Source organism: Podarcis liolepis (assembly GCF_965112155.1).
Source record: "Podarcis liolepis genome assembly, chromosome: 2".
In the NCBI taxonomy this organism is placed as follows: domain Eukaryota; kingdom Metazoa; phylum Chordata; class Lepidosauria; order Squamata; family Lacertidae; genus Podarcis; species Podarcis liolepis.
In genome coordinates this window covers 113,236,180-113,253,207 of record NC_139555.1, presented here as the reverse complement: position 1 = coordinate 113,253,207, position 17,028 = coordinate 113,236,180, and the positions used below count along the sequence as shown (strand labels likewise).

At 51.1% G+C, this 17,028-nt stretch overlaps 1 protein-coding gene across 2 annotated transcripts; it reads right to left on the bottom strand.

Moving 5' to 3' along the window:
- Positions 1 to 850: 850 nt before the first annotated feature.
- Positions 851 to 15,861, bottom strand: LOC310701782 (uncharacterized protein). Of its 2 annotated transcripts, XM_083493155.1 has the most exons (7): positions 15,618 to 15,859; positions 13,631 to 13,942; positions 4,317 to 4,610; positions 2,779 to 2,989; positions 2,049 to 2,077; positions 1,536 to 1,603; positions 851 to 1,158 (listed from the first exon to the last, which is right to left on the bottom strand). In XM_083493155.1, exons 1-7 carry the CDS (start codon positions 15,673 to 15,675, stop codon positions 1,057 to 1,059), a joined length of 1,074 nt encoding a protein of 357 aa, XP_083349281.1. In that variant the 5' UTR covers positions 15,676 to 15,859; the 3' UTR covers positions 851 to 1,056. The 2 variants fall into 2 exon arrangements, with proteins under 2 accessions (XP_083349281.1, XP_083349282.1); XM_083493156.1 differs by lacking the exon at positions 2,049 to 2,077 and having other exon boundaries at positions 15,618 to 15,861.
- Positions 15,862 to 17,028: the final 1,167 nt, after the last annotated feature.

Here is a 17,028-nt window from a genome sequence, read left to right as displayed (position 1 = left end):
AGAAAGCATTTGATGGGAAAGGTGTGTGTGTGTGTGAGAGAGAGACAGTGTGTGTGGTGCACACACACTCTACCAGTGGTGGTGAACCTTGGCACTCCAGATGTTTTGGAACTACAACTCCCATCATCCCTTGCTAACAGGACCAGTGGTCAGGGATGATGGGAGTTGTAGTTCCAAAACATCTGGAGTGCCAAAGTTCGCTATCACTGCACTATACATTTAAAACACCTTAGAAGCACCATCATTCCCTCAAGGAATTCTGGGAGCTGTAGTTTACCCCTCACAGAGTTGCAGTTCCCAGCTTTAACAGGCTACAAGGCCCAGAATTCTTTGGGTGGGCAAGAATGCGCTTTGAATATACCGTATTTTTCGCTCTATAACACGCACCCGACCATAACACGCACGTAGTTTTTAGAGGAGGAAAATCCGTAGGCATGCCACCTGTAGGCATTCCCTCCATAACACGCACAGACATTTTCCCTTACTTTTTAGGAGAAGTTACAGATTGGTAGCCGTGTTGGTCTGCCATAGTCAAAACAAAAAAATTCTTTCCAGTAACACCTTAAAGACCAACTAAGTTAGTTCTTGGTATGAGCTTTCGTGTGCATGTGTATCTGAAGAAGTGTGCATGCACACGAAAGCTCATACCAAGAACTAACTTAGTTGGTCTTTAAGGTGCTACTGGAAGGAAATTTTTTGTTTTTAGGAGAAAAAAGTGAGTGTTATGGTGCAAAAAATACAGTAATTTAAAATAGGGTTGCCATATTCCCCAAAGTGAAAATCCGAACAAAGTTGTTGTGCTTTTTTTCTCTCTCACAGCCAGAGAGAGAGAGGCAGGAAGCAGAAAAGGTGACAAAAAGCAGGCCTGTTTAAAGGAAGCAGGAGGCTGGGGTGGCGTTCAGGGACATGGAGTCTGAGGAGCAAAAGTCATGTGTGGGAACCTCTTGTTCACTGTTTCCGGAGGCTTTGAGAGGAAGCAGCAAAAGGAACTGTGCAGAGGAGATGTAGAAGTTGTGGCTGCCAATGTTAGAAGTGTGGGCGTCGGAAGTGACGGCGTCAGACAATGACTGCATACACCGTGGTGCTGTCTTGAGTGCAAGCAGAGGTGGATTTCCTTCGGGGATATTCCAGTTGTGCATAATGAAGGCAAGCAGGTCCCTGCGAGGAGAAGCAAGAAAAGAGAAAGGGCAATTTAGGCAGTTGAATGTGCAGCGCCTGCCCCAAATTACCGTATTTTTCGCTCTATAAGACACACCAGACCACAAGACGCACCTAGTTTTCAGAGGAGGAAAACAAGAAAATAAAATATTCTGAATCTCAGAAGCCAGAGCAGCAAGAGGGATCGCTGCCCAGTGAAAGCAGCGATCCCTCTTGCTGTTCTGGCTTCTGGGATAGCTGCGCAGCCTGCATTCGCTCCATAAGACGCACACACATTTCCCCTTACTTTTTAGGAGGGAAAAAGTGAGTCTTATAGAGCAAAAAATACAGTATATCCTAGCCCCAAGCTCTGCCAGGAATGCCTAGCCAGTATTTACCTCATCCAGACTCTTCCTCTGGTAAAGTTCCTCCTTCACTCTGGCTGGATTTATCGCAGAAGCGCAACCTTGGGATCGCCGTGACAAGTGGGATGAAAGAAACATGAAATCATTTATCAGGGCAATCTCTCTGGGCCATGTGTGTAACTCCCTGCTGTGGGAATTTCACGAGGAAAGATGCCTTCTCCCAACATGGTATTCTTGGAGTGCATCTGTGGAACGCCCTCCCACCAGATGTCAAAGAGATAAACAACTACCTGACATTTAGAAGACATCTGAAGGCAGCCCTCTTCAGGGAAGTTTTTAATGTGTGACATTTTAATGTACTTTTAATCTTTGTTGGAAGCTGCCCAGAGTGGCTGGGGAAACTGGGGAAATTATTATTATTATTATTATTATTATTATTATTATTATTATTATTATTTCTCTCCCACCAACCCCTGACCACTGACCAGTCTGGAAGATGAAGCTTTTTTAAATGGCAAAAGGAAGAACTTCTCCTTCATTCCTCACCTGTCCTCTCCTTCCTTCCTCTCTGCTTCCTAGAAAGAAAATTGCAGGAGTCTTAGGGCTACATACATTTTATGGCCGACAGTGGTACTCTGAACTAAACTCTCCATCTCTCCTGCACCTGTGTATAGGAATAGATCATTAAGTCTTCAGGAAGTGTGTTTTTCCCTATCCATGGCTACCAGTCATGGGGATTGAGAATGACACACTATGATGCCATCATAATACAAGTGCCATTTCATTATATCTGCTGGCTCTAAGGGGTTGTTTTGATCTTAACCCTGCCTGGTACTAACAGGAAGGCCCAGATGTGTGTCAACGTAGAGCAGGGATATGAAACTGTCTTGCATGAAAATGTCAGAGCACTGGTCTGTCTGCTGCAGGGATGAGGGAACCTATGGCTGAACTCCAACTCCCATCAGCCCCAGGGGCAGATCTACTCTGATACTCATGAAGCTTAAGCTTCAGGGCCCTTAATCCTGGAGTAGCTCCAAAAGCAAATTTAGTCTACATTGCTTAAACTTTAGACCTCCAAGGTCCACCACTGCTATCAGCTTCCTCTTCCTTAGTCTCAGCATTGACCTTGGAAGAGGGGGACTAAACTAGAATGAGCTGGCTCCTCCTGTCGTTGTCTTTGGCGCCACCTACTGTTGACCTCCCTGTCTCCCGCTCTACCAGGCTCCATAGACACCAGACAGCACTGCGTTCACCGCGGAAAATACCTTTGACTCACCTGGCTGCTGGCTGCCTCTTCCACATCCACACGGCTGTTCCAAGAGCAGCCAGGACCAGAGCCAGACCAAGGAACAGCAAGGCCCAAATCCAGATTTCGGTGCCCTTCACTCCACCGGCTTCTGCAGGCACAGCGTCCGTAGTCACGGCAGCAGCAGGACTTGGCGAGAGAAATGACACCAAATAGGGAGGCAGCTCAGCAGAAGCAGAACCTTCAGGGAAGGGTTGGGAGGTTGTTTTGAAATGAGGAACAAACGCGCTTTTCACCCTAACCTCAAAATTGCCTGTTGGCCTTCGTTGGAAGCAAGAAGGCCAGCCAGTGTAGGCAGTCATAGAATCATAGAATTGTGGAGTTGGAAGGGACCCTGAGGGTCATCTAGTCCAACCCCCTGCAATGCAGGAATCTCAATCCTGTGCTAGATGGTCCAATAGTATGACTTTGCATTGGCAGCTTCATATGCTCCTATGGACTTGGGACCTTCTGCAAGTGCTCTGGCAAATATCTTTGGTTGGTCCTCACTCCTGAACCTCTGTAACATAATTGATCCCTCATGGTGGAATACCAGCCCTGAGATGCTGAGAATAGCACTTTTGTCAAGGGATAGTAGGAGACAATCCTTCTGAGGGCTACAGGCCTGGCTCTTGTGCGTCCAAATTCTCATAACTGAAAGCATTTTCATTTAGGCAAGCCGACCCAGACAAAATGGCATGCCATTTTATTTGTTTTAACACTGCTTATCGCTACACATATAACAAAAATGTAAGTATGTCATCACGCTGCAGTTCCCTTGATGGCCCACAGATGGCACTGAGGACTACAGTATGACCACAGACTTCTGGGAGCAGCTAGGTCACTCACAGTGGTGTTGTAGGGTGAGAAAAAGGGAGATGGTTATTTCATACTGTCATACCCTCCAATACATTGGGTCCCAAAGGTGGGACCCGCATCTTCCTGGACATGCTCCCACACATGACACACACAAGATCATGGAGCCCAAATGACACACTTTTTTGGGGGGGCGCGCATGGAGCTCCCCAAAAGCTGTGCAAGATCGTACCACCACAAAAGTGCTTTTTCTGGAGCAAGATTGCAGCATGAAATTGTGTGGGGTTGCAGCGCCCAGAATGGCCACCGTGCTCTTACATGAAAACGGGATGTCTTGCTTTTACCACGACACTTGCTAGGTAGGTATTATTTTATACACAAAATGCTTAGAGGTTCCTGTTGATTAAGTGGCATATGAATCTTATCAAACCAAATGAAATAAATAGCATTGCACTAGGTGGGATTTCTTCCATCCCTTTGGCACTGAGATGGAAAAAGCTATAGTAGCTGCAGTCTTCCTTTTCAGAGCCAGGATGGGGAACCTGTGGCCTTCCAGATGTTTTTGGACTCTAATTCCCATCAACCCCAGCCAGCACCAGGGAGGATAGGAGCTATAGTCAAAGAACATCTGGAGGACCACAGGTTTTCCATACTTGCTTTAACGCAGAGGCTGGATGTAAGTTGGACAACCGCACAGAGTATTTCAAATTCACCTGCGCCCTTCTCTTCGACGGGTGGCTCCAAGCAAATTTCAGAGACCCAAGTGTGATTGGCAAGAGAGTGGCATTCCCAGCGCCCCCAAGCCCTCCGCCGGGTGGACAGTAATTGGACAAGGGACCCATAATTGGTCTTCTCGAACCGGTGCCCGTTGCCCAGCGGTTTTGAGTTCAGCATCCAGCGAAAAGACTTTGCCTTGAAGTTGCCTGACGAGCGGCAGTGACGGCAGCTGAGCATCAAAGAGGAGGCGTTGAGCCACCAGAAGGAGACAAAGACGTTGTTGTGGCAGCCTGGGAAGAGAAGAGGAAAAGGGATGAATTAGCAGGCCGAGCTCCAGGTTCAAAGAGGTCCTCAGCAAAGTACCGTATTTTCCCGTGTATAAGACGCCCCCCATGTATAAGTCAACCTCTTTTTTTTAACCCCAAATTAAGAATATAAGTTGTTTAGCTTTTGGGGGGTGGGGTGGGGGAGGTCACTTTCTCCAATCGCTCACCTGCCTGCCCGCCACTGCCGATCGCACACCTCGCCACTGCCTCCAATTGTCTGCCCGCTCACCGCCACCAACAGCCCACCCGCCCACTTGCCGCAGTCACCAATCGCCTGCCCAATTGCCACAGCCAATCGCCAGCAGGCCTTGCTGCAGCCACCAATCACCTGCCCAGATGCTGCTGCCCATCTCCTGCTTGCTGCTGCCATTAATCGCACGTCCCCCCTCTGCATTCACTATCCGTGTATAAGACGACCCCCAATTTTTGCCTATTTTTTTTAAAGCAAAAAGCATCGTCTTATACACAGAAAAATACGGTACTTTCTGGTCAGGCGCCCCCCCCCCCCCCATTCGTAGACCTATGCTTCTGGTCTTCTTTGGTAGCAATGGAGGGCAGCTCTGAGCTGCCATCACACCTCACTCACAATGCCCCTATTGGAGCAATTCTACACGGGCCAAATCCACACTATAATTTTAAAGGGCTATACAGCGGTACCTTGGTTTAAGAACAGCTTAGTATATGAACAACTTGGATTAAGAACGCTGCAAACCCGGAAGTAGGTGTATTGTTTGTGAACTCTGCCTTGGAATAAGAACATGTTTCACTTCCTGTCGAGTGTGTTCCATTTGTAAACTGAGTCCCCCACTGCTATGGGAAAGCGCGCCTTGAACGAATGAATGAATTTTCTTATTAGAGTCACAGACCAGTTCCGGGTCACTTACAATATCAGGAAAATCATAAAACACAACAGGAATACATTGAATTGCAATTGGGTATAACAGAGACAGAGCCTTGGTTTAAGAACACTTTGGTTTAAGAACGGACTTCTGGAACGGATTAAGTCTGTAAACCAAGGTACAACTTTAACAGCCAAAGATTCTTGGAAACGATAGCTCATTAAGGGTGCTCATCACCGGAGTGCTCAATCCCTCTTCCCAAGGAACTCTGGGAATTGTAGCTCTGTGAGGGGAAGCAGGGGTCTCCCAAGAACTCTCAGCGCCCTTAACAAACCGCAGCTCCCAGAATCCTTTGGGGGGAAGCCACGACTCTTAATGTGGCGTCATAGCGCTGTAAATGAACAGAATTGTGGGGAGTTGAACATGACGACTCACAGCCCTGGCCATCCCAAGGCAAGGGTCAGTACTGGGAGTTGGAGGGGGTGCTGTCAAGAAGATGTTTGGCTTGCAGTTGCTGTGAGGAGAGGATAAAAGGCCATGATAAAAAGAGCAGAGCTCCCCAGAGATGGAAAGAAGATGAAGTCCCTACCAGAGAAGAATGGCAGATCAAGTTGATGGATTATGCCGAAATGGCTAAAATGACCGGAAAAATCAGAAATCAAAGAAAGACCAAAATTTTAATAGGGAACGGGGAAAATTTATAACTTACTGTCAGAGCTGCTTGAAGATCCTAGCTCACAGAGGATCACGCTAGCCAGCGGTCATTAAGTAAAAGTCTTTATTGAATTACAGTTTCCATTCTCACGCTGCTGCGCGCAACTCTACGCCTAGTAGCTAGGTCGGCGAAGCTCCGTCTGAGTCTCCGCCCTGTGTGCACCAACTTAATATCCTAGCCTTGCTCCACCTTTTCCTCCTGACTGTCCTCCTCTGGGTCCCTCTACCCCCCGGGGCTTCTTCCTTCCGGGATTCTTCTGACGCTGACCCAGACCCTCCTGCCTCCTTGCGCCGGGCTTTAGGACCTGGCTCTCTTTCGGGGCTGCTTACTGCGCCGCCTTCCTCTGCATTTGAACTTGGCGCGCGCGCCCAACCTTCCACTTTCCTCTCAACCGTTTCTTCGCTCCCCGATGGAGGTGTGGCCATCCCCGACTCATGTCCTCCCTCCTGTGGAGGTGTGGCCACTCCTGACTCATGTCCTCCCTCCTGTGGTGAGCTGCCAGCGCTTCCCCCCTGGCTCCCTTCCTCTTCCCTGCTTCCTGGCGGTGACGCTGGTCCCGATTTCCAGCTGCTCCCCCCTGAGTCCTCTCTGGCTCTGTCTTCCTGGGGTGCCCCCCTAGACTCCCCCCTTGCCCTCGCCACTGGTGCTCCTTTCTGTGAATCCTCTGATTCACTGGAAAGACTAGGAGATCTCGGGTCGTCGTCGTCACTCATCTTTTCTTCTGCCTCCTCCCCTTCGCTCTCTGTTTCCTCCCTTGCCCGTGCTTCTGCTCCTAAACCCCTGACATCCATCCCCCCCTCGAAGCCCCCCATTCCCCCCTCCCCTCCTTCCGGTGCTGGAGCTGGGGGCTGCTGTTGCAAAGGGACGAACGTCGGGTATCGGTCGCTTCCCGTGGCAGGCCTCCATCTGAAGTCTCCCGGGTCTTCCTCCCCGCTCTCGTCGACGACAGTCACCTCCGCTTCCATCTCTGTGCCGCCGTGCTCGAAACCAGGGTCGTCCCCGAAAACGTCCATGTCCGTCTCTCCCTCACTTCCTCCTGTCGGTGTTGCTCGTCCTGGGCCTTCCAGCCACCGTCTGCGCCACTGCTCCTCTGGCCTATCGTCCCACCAATACGAGGGTTCTGATGCAGATCCCGAGGGTGACCCCTCTGGGGAACGGACGTCTTGTGTCGGGTCCTCGTCCGAGTCGAACCCCCGGAAAGTGCTGGCCGAAAGTGTGGGCGTGAAAAGCCAGTCGTCGAAATATTCTGCTGGCATAGGTCTATGGGGAAAGAGGGCATGAAACTCGTCTTTGAGGAGAGGTTCGTCCAAGGCGTAGCCCGGCACCCAGCTGTTCGCACTGGCCGGGGTGCCCTCCTTGGCGAGAAAGTATTCTACCCCCTCTTCCCCCCATCTGGAGTCCAAAATCTCAGTGACTTCGTTGATGCGCTCCTTCTGTGCCACTTCCGCGTGCCCTGTTCTGTCTCTGACCGGACTCGGCGCTGTTCCGGGTTCCTGGAACCTGTGCGGTGCCTTGTAGGGAGTGAGCACCGATCTGTGGAATACCGGATGCATTCTGGAACCCTCCGGAAGTGCCAGTCTGAAAGCTACCGGGTTGACCTGCTCTTCGACTTGGTAGGGCCCCAGTTGCTTATGCCCTAGCTTCTTCTTGGCCAACGACCTGGCCGGCACTGCGTGGGCTGCTAACCAAACCCAGTCTCCCACGTGGAGCTCTTCTCCAACCCTTCTGTGCTTGTCTGCTTGTACCTTGTATGCGTGCTTGGCCAGCTCCAGGTGGCGCCTCAGCTGATCGTGGACCTCCTGCAGCTCCGACGCGAACGCATCTGCTGTCTGCGGCTCCCCCTCCCCCATTCTTTCCAGTCCCGGGAAGGTTCTGGGGTGCCTCCCGTTGTTGGCGAAGAACGGCGTGACCCCCGTGGACACGTGCTTCGTGTTGTTGTAGGCGAACTCGGCAAGCGGTAGGTAATCCACCCACGTCGCAGGCTGTTGATTTGCATAACATCTCAGGTACTGCTGCATGATGGCATTGACCCGCTCCGCTTGCCCGTTGGTCTGCGGGTGTCTCGCCGACGCCAGGTTGATCTTGACGTTCAGGAAGCCCATCAGCTTCTGCCAGAAATTCGAGATGAACTGCCGCCCCCGGTCGGACAGAATAGACCGTGGCAGACCATGAACCTTGAACACGTGGTCTATGAACAGTTTGGCGGTTTGCTCCGCCGTGACCACCTTCGCACACGGAATGAAATGCGCCATCTTGGAAAACAGGTCCACCACCACCAGCACTGCCGTCTTGCCCCTTGAGCTGGGCAGATCCGTGACAAAGTCCAGAGCCACCCTTTCCCAAGGTTCGACCGGAGTTTGCAGCGGTTCCAACAGTCCGGCCGGCGGTTTGTGCACTGGTTTGGCCCTCTGGCAGGTGTCGCACCTCGCCACGTAGTCTGCGACCTCCCCTCTCATTCCAGGCCACCAGAAATCCCTGGCTACTAATTCCACCGTCTTCTCCTTGCCAAAGTGCCCGGCCGTGGGCGCGTCGTGCAGCTGCTGCAGCACCTTGGCTCGAAGTTCGTCTCCCGGCACGTAGATGGCCCCTTTTCGGATGAGCAATCCATCTCGTAGCCGGAAACCGTCGGCCGCTGCCTTGCCCCTTTGCACCTCTGCCATCTTTGCTTGTGCGAAGGAGTCCTCCTGCAACGCCCGTCGCACCGCCTCTAGGTCCACGGTCGCCGCGGCGCACGCCCACACTGCTGGTGCGAAGATGTGCATGGCGGCCGCTGGCGTTGCGTCCTCCAGATACTGTGGCTTACGGGAGAGAGCGTCTGCCATGATGTTGGTGTCCCCCGGGACATACTCTATTCGGAAGTCGAAGTTTGCAAAGAACTCAGCCCAACGTATCTGCCTCTGGTTCAGGAACTGTGCCGTGCGCCAGTGCTCTAGATTCTTGTGGTCCGTGCAAACCTGCACCGTGTGCTTGGCGCCGATCAGAAAGTGCCTCCACGCCTTGAACGCTGCGTGAATGGCCAGCAACTCCCTGTCCCAGATGGTGTAGTTCTGTTCGGACTTGCTGAGCTTCCTGGAGTAAAACGCTCCCGGTCGCCACACCCCCTGCGGGTCTTTCTGCAACAGGACCGCCCCCACGGCTCTGTCCGAGGCGTCTGTCTCCACCCTCATCGGCTTGCTGGGGTTGACATGAAGCAGCTGCTCTTCCGACGCGAAGAGACGCTTGAGTGCCTGAAAGGACTGCTCCGCCTGCGCTGTCCAAACGAACTTCTTCTTCTTGGAGCTAAGCGTGTCAGTGATGGCCGCTGTCTGCATCGCGAAGCCCTTGATAAACTTGCGATAGAAGTTCGCAAAGCCGACAAACCGTTGGACCTCCTTCCGGTTGCGCGGACTCTTCCAATCCAACACCGCTCGAACCTTGGCGCTGTCCATGGCGAGCCCCTTGTCAGACAGCTTGTAGCCCAGAAAATCCACCTCCGGCACGTCAAATTGGCACTTCTCCAGCTTGGCGTAGAGCCTATGTTGCTTTAGCCTGCTCAGCACTTCCTTGACGTGTCCGTCATGCTCCTGCTGCGACTCCGAAAAGATCAGGATGTCATCTAAGAAACAGACGCACGTCTTGTAGAGAAGTCCCGCCAACACGTGATGCATAAACGCTTGAAAAACGTGGGAGCCATTTTGCAATCCAAAAGGCATAACTCTATATTCGTAGGTCCCCAGTGGCGTGAACATGGCTGTCTTCCACTCATCTCCTTCCCGCATGCGAATGAGGTTGTACGCCCCCCGCAGGTCCAACTTGGTGAACACTCTGCCCTTCCGTACCTTTGCGAGGAGGTCGTCAATACGGGGCATGGGGAAGTCCGATGGCCTAGTCAGACTGTTCAAAATCCTGTAATCCACTACCAGTCTTTTCTGGGGCGTGTCCCGCTTCTTAACAAAGAATACGGGACTGCCCCCCACTGCCCTGGACTCCCGGATGAAGCCGCGTTGCAAATTATGGTCAATGAACTCTTTGAGTTCCTGCAGTTCGTCCTCTGACATGGAATACAGTTTCCCTTTAGGCAGCGCCGCCCCCGGCAGCAGGTCAATTTTGCAGTCATATGGTCTGTGAGGGGGTAGCCTGTCTGCCTCCTTCTCGCAGAAAACTTCCAAAAATTCAGCGTACTTGTGTGGAATCGCTTGCAGCGTGCCTAGCAGCAGCTGTGACTCCTCTTCCTCTCCTTCCTGCCTGGGCACGATGCAGTGTTCAGCACAAAAGGAAGAGCTGAAGGTCAGCTGCCTCTGGTACCAAGCCATCGCTGGGCTGTGCTTGTCCAGCCAACTCATGCCCAATACAATGGGCGTGTCAGATAGTCGAGTGACGTTGAAGCTGATGATTTCTCTGTGATTCCCAAGTCGCATCACCATTGGTGGCGTCTGCTTCACCACTTGCCCCCCGAGCAGCTCCCTGCCATCCACCGTGACAACCTGCAGGGGCAGTGTGGCCGGCAGCAACTGCACAGCGTGCCTGTCGACAAAGTCCTGCCCTATAAAGTCCGCATTGCTGCCTGAGTCAATGGTGATTGGCACGTCCATGGTGATTCCATTGGGCAGTTGGAGAGACGCTGTGAGCCTCACTACTGGTTTGGGCGGGAGGGGGTTCACGGGCTGTAAAATCGCTGGGGACTGCGTCACTAACACGTCTGGCTGGGCCCCAGTGCCTCTTCCTCCAGCCAGACAGCCTCGTTTCCCTGCTGTGGTCCTCCTTGCTGTGTTGCTGCAGTCACCATTGCTGAGGCTGCAGTGAGCTTGTGGGGCCTCTGGGGACACTCTTTCGCCATATGCCCTGGCTCCTCACAGACGTAACACTTCCTGTTCCCTCTAGGAGGCTTCGCTTTCACTGCTGCTGGTGCTAGGGCTCTGGTTGCTGACTGAGCCCTTGCACCTCCCACCTCCATAGGTTCGGCTCCTCCTCCTGGCGGAGGCGTGGATTGCGCCCGCGCTGCTTCCCTGGGAAAGAAGGAGGGGCCCCCGGCTGGTTCGCGCCCTCCACGCCCTTCGTCCCTGTTCCACGGACGTCCTTCCAGCCTCACCCCCACTGCCAGTGCCCTCTGAACGACCTCCTGGGTGGTTCGGGGTCTCTCCCCCCTGGCGATCTCATCTTTAATCGAGTTATGCAGCCCCTCCCAAAAGAGGTCTCTTACAGGAGCCGAATCTCTGTCCCATTCCAGGGCACTGACCAAGGCGAAAAAGCGGGCATGGTACTGCCTGACGCTGGCCCTCCCTTGTCTCAGCCCATGCACCTCCTTCCGTGCAAGATCCACGTCAATACTTGATAAAAAACACCCATCCATTGCTTTAATAAAGGCATCTGCATTCTGTAGCGCCGGATCCTTATCTCTCCATAAATTGCGTAGCCATGCTCTCGCATCCCCATGCAGATGGGACATGATGAACCCCACTCTCTCTTGTTCATCTCTAAAGTCTTTATGCAGCAGTTGCAGTGCGCACAGTACGTCGGCTCTAAAGTTGGGATACTGTTGCAGGTTCCCATCGAAGTGAGAGACCAGCCCGCCTGTCCGTCTCGCCAACCCAATGCCCTCCTGCCGGGGTGTCTGCTTTGTCAGCACGTCTAACCTGACCTGGAGATCCCTGCAGGCTGCGGCTGCTTCCTCCTCCCTCTTCCTGGATGCTAGAGCCTCGGCGTTCAGTTGTGCCACCGCGTTTCTGAGTTCCTCTATCTGCTGCTCAGCCGTCATGTCGTCTGCCGTTCGTGAGCTTGCTAGTAGGCACCTGTGTCTCTCCCCTCCTCGAGGCTGTAGATGCCCACAAGCAGAGACGGAGCTTACTGTCAGAGCTGCTTGAAGATCCTAGCTCACAGAGGATCACGCTAGCCAGCGGTCATTAAGTAAAAGTCTTTATTGAATTACAGTTTCCATTCTCACGCTGCTGCGCGCAACTCTACGCCTAGTAGCTAGGTCGGCGAAGCTCCGTCTGAGTCTCCGCCCTGTGTGCACCAACTTAATATCCTAGCCTTGCTCCACCTTTTCCTCCTGACTGTCCTCCTCTGGGTCCCTCTACCCCCCGGGGCTTCTTCCTTCCGGGATTCTTCTGACGCTGACCCAGACCCTCCTGCCTCCTTGCGCCGGGCTTTAGGACCTGGCTCTCTTTCGGGGCTGCTTACTGCGCCGCCTTCCTCTGCATTTGAACTTGGCGCGCGCGCCCAACCTTCCACTTTCCTCTCAACCGTTTCTTCGCTCCCCGATGGAGGTGTGGCCATCCCCGACTCATGTCCTCCCTCCTGTGGAGGTGTGGCCACTCCTGACTCATGTCCTCCCTCCTGTGGTGAGCTGCCAGCGCTTCCCCCCTGGCTCCCTTCCTCTTCCCTGCTTCCTGGCGGTGACGCTGGTCCCGATTTCCAGCTGCTCCCCCCTGAGTCCTCTCTGGCTCTGTCTTCCTGGGGTGCCCCCCTAGACTCCCCCCTTGCCCTCGCCACTGGTGCTCCTTTCTGTGAATCCTCTGATTCACTGGAAAGACTAGGAGATCTCGGGTCGTCGTCGTCACTCATCTTTTCTTCTGCCTCCTCCCCTTCGCTCTCTGTTTCCTCCCTTGCCCGTGCTTCTGCTCCTAAACCCCTGACACTTACCTTAAAAACCATTGTAAGCCATTAAAATCGTTACTAGGATTGGAACAACACTTGTAATTTAATGGTGAATTTTTGGATACAATGGAGAAGTAAAAGATTTGGATTATTATAAAAGATGCAGGAGGAAATGATTGACGGTAGGACCCACAAAGGGGAGGAGGGAAGACCAGGAGATACTCTGGAATCTTGTTTCTATGTTGTATGTTGGATATGTGACACTCCAATTCTGTAATTCTGTCGCAAGCCAAGAACAAGGTCGCCTTGTCTTCTGTGTTACAGTGGCCAGTCTTCTATTCAGGGCCGGATTGAGGTCTGATGAGGCCCTGAGCTACTGAAGGCAATGGGGCCCTTTATATGTCCTGCTGTCCTTTGTCAGCAACAAATTGTCGCTGTTTTTTATGTTGAATATATGCTATATGGTAATTTATGGACCTAATAGGTATCTAAAGTCATTTACACATAACAAAATATGCATTTTATCAAAGTAATTGTTGAACTGAAATACAATTAAGAAGAAGTATATTAATAGTGACAGATCCTGAAGCTGAGGCTCCAATACTTTGGCCACCTCATGAGAAGAGAAGACTCCCTGGAAAAGACCCTGATGTTGGGAAAGATGGACGACGAGATGGTTGGACAGTGTTCTCGAAGCTACCAGCATGAGTCTGACCAAACTGCAGGAGGCAGTGGAAGACAGGAGTGCCTGGCGTGCTCTGGTCCAGGGGGTCACGAAGAGTCGGACATGACTAAATGTCTAAACAACAACAATAGAGAGAAGGCGAACTCTTGCTATTATTTGAGAAACATACCTGCGGTCACGTCCAGCATGGTTCGAGTCTCTGAGCCGTCGGGCGAACGGCAGACGTAGGTGCCTGAATCGCTCATGACCAGATTCCAGAGGACCAGGGATCCTGATGTCTGGTTTGCCAGCCGCTGGTTGAACCGAACAGGAGCCACCTCATTTCCAGTAAGGCTCCAGGTTATTTCCACGTAACCGCTTTGGACTTCAGCACACCTGGAACTCAGAGGGAGCCAAAACCAACGGGTCCAGGGGCTCACGGACTCGCAGGGAAGCGTGGCCTGCTCCCCAGAAGCGCGGATGATTCTCTCGGGGACGAAAGCTGATGGAGATGAGAAACGAAAGTGTTAACGCCTCCTCTGCCCAAGCCCCATCCCTCCTCACCCCACACTTGTAAGGCCCCCCACAAAGGAATGAGGGAAGCTACCTTATACTGAGACAGGGCAATGGTCTATCTGGCTTAGCAATGTCTACACTGGCTGGCAGCATCTCTCTGGGATTTCACACAGGAATATTTTCCAGACCTACCTAGAGAGTCCTGGAATTGAAACCGGAAAGTTCTGCATGCGAGGCAGATGTCCTGCCATTGAGATGTGACTCTGTGCCCTCTTGATTCATTCTTTGCTTTGGAGATTCTGTTGTCTGGTTTATTTAAGCCTCGTATTCCTTTATTCCTTCCTTTATGATTTTCTATTTTATACATTTCAATATTTTTACAATCATTTTAACATTTCAAAACTCGACTTCCTTCCCCCCTCTTTCTGCGGTTCCTTTATTTTATATTATATTTTATGCATATTCTAAATTTACTTAACTTATTCATTTATCCATCTACTTTAAATATACAGTGGTACCTCAGGTTACAGATGCTTCAGGTTACAGATGCTTCAGGTTACAGACTCCCCTAACCCAGAGATAGTACCTCGGGTTAAGAACTTTGCTTCAGGATGAGAACAGAAATTGCATGGTGGTGGCGCGGCGGCAGCGGGAGACCCCCATTAGCTAAAGTGGTGCTTCAGGGAAAGAACAGTTTCAGGTTAAGAACGGACCTCCAGAACAAATTAAGTTCGTAACCCGAGGTAACACTGTATACTCTTATAAAATTGCAGGTTATTACAATAACCCTGCCAATGTTCTCATCTGTTTATTTGTAAATATTCAATAAACCATTTCCATTCTTTTATTAAAAAGTTTTTCCGGTGAGTTTCGTCATTTCTGAATATTCCGTAAGTTTTTGTATCCGTTCTTCTTTCGCTGGGATGACTTCTTTGAGATTTTGGGCAAGTAACATTCTTGCCGCTATAGTCACATACATGAATAAATTTAGGTAGTTAGAATCATAGAATCATAGAATCATAGAATCATAGAATCATAGAGTTGGAAGAGACCACAAGGGCCATCGAGTCCAACCCCCTGCCAAGCAGGAAACACCATCAGAGCACTCCTGACATATGGTTGTCAAGCCTCTGCTTAAAGACCTCCAAAAAAGGAGACTCCACCACACTCCTTGGCAGCAAATTCCACTGTCGAACAGCTCTTACTGTCAGGAAGTTCTTCCTAATGTTTAGGTGGAATCTTCTTTCTTGTAGTTTGGATCCATTGCTCCGTGTCCGCTTCTCTGGAGCAGCAGAAAAGTTCTGTCCCTATAATTCCCAAAAGCCTCGCATTCCTGCCCTGCCCTTCCTCTCAGTCACTTTCTGACTTGGCAACAGCAGACCCCTCCATGCTAGGATTCTTCGAGCGTTTTATTCACAATCATCAACACAGGGGCCACTTTCCATTATTTAACCACACAGATCCGTGTCCTGTTCTCTGTTTTCCCATGCCGAACCTTTCACTTACCAAAAAAATTTGAAAAAAATCCTATAGATAAATAAAATAATTCTGCCAATTACACCCGTGTTTGAGAAGCAAGCATTCATTCAGGGCCCAACGACATCTTCTCCCAACCACCACCCGTCCTCCTCCTTCTTGATCCTCACAGACAGATCTATTACCGTGCTCTTTGCTCAGGACGAATAATCCTATCAATATCCTCAGCCAACAAAATTCCATATTGTTCAGTGTTCTGCCATTTATTTCATAACAATGATAATTCCTGAAGTGAGAGGGTGAACTGTGCAGAACAGGAAAGCATTATTCACTGAGAAATGTTATCTCTCCATGTGGTGGTGTCTTGGGCTTTTCTAAGAAAAGTCAAACGGAAAAGAGCTACATTTTAATCGCCTCCCGGCAGACACAGTATAACTAGATGTGGGACTTTGCGGGAGAGGAGAATGAGAGCCTGGAAGGCTGACTTACAGTCAGTTAGGATTATTTCTATTTATGCCCGTCTTCCTCGCGGGTGGCGCTGTGGGTTAAACCACAGAGCCTAGGACTTGCTGATCACAAGGTCGGTGGTTCGAATCCCCGCAACGGGGTCAGCTCCCGTTGTTCGGTCCCTGCTCCTGCCCACCCAGCAGTTCGAAAGCACGTCAAAGTGCAAGTAGATAAATAGGTACCGCTCCGGCAGGAAGGTAAACGGCGTTTCCATGGGCTGCTCTGGTTCGCCAGAAGCAGCTTAGTCATGCTGGCCACATGACCCGGAAGCTGTACGCCGGCTCCCTCGGCCAGTAAAGCGAGATGAGCGCCGCAATCCCAGAGTCGGCCACAACTGGACCTAATGGTCAGGGGTCCCTTTACCTTTTTCCTCATCTCTGAGGGCTTCTGGAAAACAACACTGGTGAAGGAATTGAGGAGATGCCACCAAATTCCACAGTACAGTCATACCTCGGCTTGAAGTGGCTTCGGGATGAATATTTTCGGGTTGCACTCCGCGGTGCCCCGGAAGTAACGGAGCGTGTTACTTCTGGGTTTAGCCGCTTGCGCATGCACAGACGCTCAAACTGACATCACGCGAATGTGCAGAAGCGGCAAAACGTGACCTGTGCACACACAGACATGCAGTCGCGTGTTACGTTCGCTTCAGGATGCGAACGAGGCTCCGGAACGGATCCCGTTCGCATCCAAAGGTACCACTGTACAACATTTACCACGTTTTGAAATGATAGCATACCCTCCGACGTTTCTCTGAAGAGAGTAAGAGACGTCCCATTCCATAATTAGAATTGTACTATTTATATCCCACACATCTTAACTGGATTGCCCCAGCCACTCTGGGCAGCTTCCAACATATACAAAAACATAATAAAACATTAAACAAACTTCCCTCTACAGGATTTAGAAGGCTCAGGGGTCAGATGACTCCACACCCTCCAACATTTCTGCAATGAAAATAGGGACATCCTAAGGAAAAGCAGGACATTCCAGGATCAAATCAGAAACCAGGATGGCTTCTATAAATCAGGGACATTCCTGGAAAAATAGGAACACTTAGAGGGTCTGTAATAGATGCTACCATCTGAAGAT